A 5,808-nucleotide genomic window follows, 5' to 3' on the forward strand; every position below is an offset into this window, starting at 1 on the left:
GTGAACTCCACAAACAGACGTCGGACCTTTTTTTTTCGCTTCCCAAGGCACTCGGTTCTATGTACCGGAGCGACTCGGGATTTTTCCCGACCAAGGACTGTCCTTTCAGTGTGACCCCATTTAATTTGTTTCGTCCCTCCCACAAATTGTCATCCTCCCAGCAGCTCCTTGCAGCAGGACTGCTACATATTCTCTTATTCCGGGAAGGTATCGAACCCAATCCGGGTCCGTCTCCTGACCCCGGTCCTGAGAAATGGTTTTGCTGCATTTGCCAGAAAAGAATCTTTTTAGGACGGTCATACTCTGTTCAGTGTGTCTCGTGCAAGGGATGGTTGCATCGGACAGGTTGTTCTGGGTCGGGCGATGCAAATCTAGAAATCATCAGCATATACATCCCTCCTGCCACCTGTTGCCCCAGTGGATACCGCCCTGATATCAGCGGCGTACTCACTGGAAACAATCGCATTATCTTAGGCGATTTCAATGCCCATCACGATCTATGGCATTCAAACTTGCGGGTGGACAGTAGGGGTGAGATGTTAGCGGATCAAATAGAAGAAACAACGTTCTGACATATAAACGGAGTCGCCCCCACACGTATGGTAGGAAGCTGTCACAGTTCGCCAGATATCTCAATCGTGAGCGCAGAACTCGTAAACTGCGTCAACTAGCAGCCCATGGTAAGATTGGCATCCGACCACCTGCCTATACTTATTTCGTTCGAGCGTACCGCCGACTTCATCGTTGCAGAAAAACGCACTTTCATAAACTTTAAAAAAGGAAAGTGGGAGGAATACAAATCTTTTACAGACAACCTCTTTGCTGCCCTCCCTATCCCGACTGATGCCCGCCAAGGGGAGCATGCTTTCCGCAAGGTCATTAAATCCGCCTCGGCACGTTTCATTCCCGCCGGGAGAATTCCCGAAATTCGGCCCCACTTCCCGGCGGAGGCCGCAAATTTAGCGAGAGAACGTGACCTTATAAGACAGCTCGACCCAGGCGACCCCCAAATAAGGGACATAAACCAACGCATCAGATTGCTTGTGAATGAACACAAGCGAGCGAAATGGGAGGAGCACCTAAGAGGTTGTAACCTATCTGCTGGTGTGAGTAAACTTTGGTCCACCGTAAAGTCCCAATCGAATCCGTCTAAGCACAATGACAAAGTTTCCATCGCCTTCGGCGATAAAGTGCTGTCGGATTCGAAAAAATGCGCGACCGCTTTCTGCCGTCAATATGTAATGCATTCTACGGTCGACAAAGATAGACGGAGGGCCAACAGACACGCACATAAACATAAATTCAGCGCGTCACCAATTACCATAACCGCCAGAGAGGTTGAAGATGCCATTGGTCACGCTAAACCATCCAAAGCAGTGGGCCCAGACGGCATAGCCATGCCGACGCTTAAAAGCCTAGGGAAAGAGGGTTTCAAATACTTAACATATGTCTTCAACCTGTCTCTTTCCACCTTTGTCATACCCGAAAAATGGCCAAGGTGGTCCCGCTATTAAAGCCTGGGAAACCAGCTAACATAGGAGAGTCGTATCGTCCGATATCTCTCCTATCGCCAATAACAAAGACGCTTGAAGCCATTTTGCTCTCCTACTTCCAAGCAAATTTGCAGCTAGCCTCTCATCAGCATGGCTTCAGAAAACTCTATAGCACCACCACCGCGCTAAATCCCATCAGCACCCAAATAAATTGCGGTTTAAATCAAAACCCCCACCATAGAACAGTACTCGTAGCGCTAGACCTATCAAAAGCTTTTGATACGGTCAACCATGGCACGTTACTGCAAGACCTGGAAGGGTCTACCCTTCCCCCATGTCTTAAAAGGTGGACCGCAAATTATCTGGGTGGTCGGCAGGCATTGGTGCAATTTAGAAACCAAACATCAAAACCAAGAAGAATTAAACAAGGGGTGCCACAGGGTGGTGTCCTATCCCCACTTTTGTTTAATTTCTACATATCTAAGCTACCTTCACCACCAGAAGGAGTCACTATCGTTTCATACGCCGATGACTGCACAATAATGGCCACAGGCCCAGGAGCACAGATCGATGAGCTCTGCAACAGAATAAACGGCTACCTCCCTGATCTCTCCAGTTTTTTCGCCTCGCGAAACCTGGCATTATCACCGACTAAATCTTCCGCGACCTTATTTACAACATGGACGTCCCAAATGTCGACCATTTTGAACATCCACGTCGATGGCACTACGCTACCGACTGTCCTACACCCCAAAATCTTGGGTGCGACGTTCGATCAGGATCTACATTTGGTGAGCACGCAGCCGCAATTGTTCCGAAAATCCAGAACCGTAAAAAAATCCTCAAATTCGATGCTGGCAGTACCTGGGGAAAAGATAAAGAAACGCTAATTACTACATACAAAGCAATTGGCCAGCCGTTTACGTGCTACGCGTCACCCATATGGTCGCCAAGCCTAAAAATTACCCACTGGAAGAAGATACAGGCCTGCCAAAATACTGCTCTCAGAATCGCCACGGGCTGCCTTCTTATGTCCCCAGAACATCATCTACATAATGAGGCGAGAATACTCCCCATCAGCGAGAGAAATGAGATGCTAGCCAAACAGTTCCTGTCCCAGAAACCTGGGCATCCAAACAGACATCTGATTGATGAGCCAACATCGCCTAGGGGCTTAAGGAGTCATCTCCGTAAGCATTTTGAGGAAATACGGCACCTGAGAACCCAGCCGTATGAAGCAAAAAAACACAAGCAGGTCCTTGGTGAACTCCACAAACAGGCGTCGGACCTTTATGTCGGGAATTGCCCGGTGAATCCAGTACTCAAAGAAAAGTACCCAAAGCTTGTGGAAGAGGAACGAATACTCCCCAGGGAAACGCGTGTCACTCTTGCTCAACTTCGTTCTGGATACTGTAACAGGTTAAACTCTTACCTATTCAGAATCATCCCCGACATACAAAATATATGCGCCGCTTGCAATGTCTCCCCACATGACACCAACCATCTCTTTAATTGTAATGTGGAACCAACGCCTCTTAACACCCCTTTCATTATGGTCCACCCCTGTTGAAACAGCAAGTTTCCTTGGACTCCCGTTAGAGGATATTGATGACAATTTGTGATCGGTCGCGGCTGTTAGGTGGGGCGAAGCACTGCTACAACAACAACAACAACAACACTCCCCAATGCCTTAGGGGAGTGTCTTTATCGTTAATACAACAACAACAACAAAAAAAAAGTTATTGAAAACGTTAAAAAATAGTTAAGCTGTAGTTACTATATCAAAATAAAATTTTTCTATAGCTTTACAGCTCTGGAATCAAATAGGAATAGGACTTGCCAAAACGCGTTTGACTAGCTGCTTGAACAACATCTCTACTACTTTTCAAGTAAATAAATATCTTCACTACCATAATATTTTGCTTTTATTTTGATTTGAGTTCTTTATGTATGTAACGGTTCTTAAAATGGTATGTTTCACATCTGCGGTTTTCTTTTATCTTAAAGAAAAAAATCTTAATTGCACTTCAGTTGAAGTAGTAATGAACAAGTATTGATATTGAAAATTCAGTTTGCGCGGGTCTCTAGACTAAAATAAAATGTCACAATATTAAGAAGTGTGCTCCTTATTCTCATCATACAATTGCCACGCACCGATGGTGTATCTGAACCAAATTAAAAATAAGTCAACGCCCATCTGCAACCACGACCAGACTGGCGTTAGTTTCGAGCCTTCGATTTCTTTCCAATTCACAGATACTTCAGATATCGGAATTTTCAAACGTTCCGCCATATAAAGCAATTCCACATCGAAAGCCCAACGTTCGACGTGTAAATTTTTAAAAAGCTTATGTGCCGCAGAACGTGTTAGCAATTTGAAGCCACATTGTGTATCTCGTATGCTTCGCACAGCGAAAAGCCAAACCAGAAAATGAAAGCCGTGCATAAGGAATGTGCTGTTGGTATGGAAGATACAATAGATATTAAGATTCAAGTATGTACGTATAACTAAATTAACTCTAACCGGAAAAAGCTGCGCGTAGCAATTGCTTCCTTCTCTAAATGAGCACGTGACCCAACCACTATGGCATCTGACTGCCAATCTGTTGCAACACTTCTTATGCTTTGTTCTAATTTAGCATAATCAGAAAATTTGGTTGCTCCATCAGCATCTGCAAAAAGTAGATAACGTCCGCGTGCGCTTAGCATTCCCTTTACAGAGTGAAGAAATAAGGAAAACTTAATTGATTAAAAAGTAAAAAAGATAAAAATGTCTCAGTACCAGACGCACAGCACCGCCTTTGCCGCGATTGTCAATGAGCTCCAGCACACGAAGTTTGTTTGCCGTAAAGCGCTTGGAATATTTCAATGCGAGTGATACTGTGCCATCACTGCTGCCATCGCTAACTACAATTACTTCATAAGTAAAACTTGCATCTTTGGATTTTTCTTCTAGGAAGTTAAGGCATTCCTCCATCATGGATGGCACTATAAAATAAATTTATTTTTTAGATACAAATACAATTTACCAATCTCACTCACATCGCTGCTCCTCATTGTATGCGGGCACAATTACACTTAAATCAACGCTTGGTGCATTTTCTATCGTTGGAAAATCTACATTTTTTATTGCTATAGGATCAAGGAAGTGTTGCTCTTCTTTTCGACGCTTTATTACAGGAAAAGGTTTTGTTATCGCTTTTTGTACAACATAAAGCTGAAGTTATTTGGAAGTTAATATAATTGTTGTAATGATATACGGATTAAGCATCACACTACAAGAATATTTACCACAATGAGGCAGCCCGCTACTACTGACACGCCAGTAGCCAGAACCACCTGTGCAAGCTGAATTAAAGTCATGGGGTAAATTTTTGTTCCCTATGGCGATGTCTTCCAGGCAGTTCTTCACATTTCTCGGTAGTTGAGGCAGATGGTTTCAAATAACACGTAAGTTAAAAGAATATACCACACAGATTTACACCAAGAATATTTTTATCACAACGCTGGTTGCCGGTTGGCAATCACAAATCACAATTCAGAAGATTGCGCATTCACGCGTTCAAAATTGCTTCGCACCATTGTGAATGATGACAAAGTGTGATCTCTTCTGTATAAACGTCAAAATTCCAAAGTGATTGGATCACCTGATTCGTATTTGACTATCGCTGTCTCATTCTGTATCTCTTTCTATCACCCGCTGAAGATAGGCGCCGCCATATTGAACAGCCTGTCAGGCAGTTGACAGATAAGAGATCACACTTTGTCATCATTCACAATGTCGCGCACAACGTCACACATGACTGCTTGAGCGAATGAAAGAAAGAGAGAAAAAAACAAGAGCTAAAGGAAAATGACGTAAAAATTGTCCATAAAAAACAGCTGATCTTTTGTTTACATGGGCAATGGGCAATCTTGTATATGTAATTTGTGGTGGTTGGCAATTGTTTGTTGGCTGGTCTTGCCAGTTGCCCAAAAAAATGGATTTTGACGGCTGTCATAGCAGCTGCAGCACTACAATTGTGAATGTTGTTGAAACTATCTGTCGATAGGCGGCGGGAATAAATGAATGCTTTTTTGTCCGCCATTTTTTTTTAACATCATTTGGTCGGAAGACGTAATTAACCATCGTGTTCCAATGGTACATGAACCAGATACGGATAGAGTTTTCCCTGCAAAAATCGCGAGTACTCCATGCATGCATGTATGGTATTCGGTAATGGTATCCATTTTGAATTCGCTGTCATTCCGAATCCAGCGAGTGCCTGTCAGAATGTTTGACAGATAAGTCAACACACTTGTACTTGTACACTAT

At 43.6% G+C, this 5,808-nt stretch overlaps 1 protein-coding gene across 1 annotated transcript; it reads right to left on the bottom strand.

The window, feature by feature from the left end:
• Nucleotides 1-3,400: 3,400 nt before the first annotated feature.
• Nucleotides 3,401-5,034, bottom strand: wol (Dolichyl-phosphate beta-glucosyltransferase wollknaeuel). Its single transcript, XM_067770154.1, has 5 exons — nucleotides 4,785-5,034; nucleotides 4,536-4,710; nucleotides 4,276-4,481; nucleotides 4,018-4,205; nucleotides 3,401-3,949 (listed from the first exon to the last, which is right to left on the bottom strand). The coding sequence occupies exons 1-5, from the start codon at nucleotides 4,854-4,856 to the stop codon at nucleotides 3,604-3,606; spliced, it is 987 nt and encodes a 328-aa protein (XP_067626255.1). The 5' UTR covers nucleotides 4,857-5,034; the 3' UTR covers nucleotides 3,401-3,603.
• Between the last annotated feature and the right edge of the window lie 774 nt (nucleotides 5,035-5,808).

Source organism: Eurosta solidaginis, chromosome 2, assembly GCF_040869045.1.
Source record: "Eurosta solidaginis isolate ZX-2024a chromosome 2, ASM4086904v1, whole genome shotgun sequence".
NCBI lineage: Eukaryota > Metazoa > Arthropoda > Insecta > Diptera > Tephritidae > Eurosta > Eurosta solidaginis.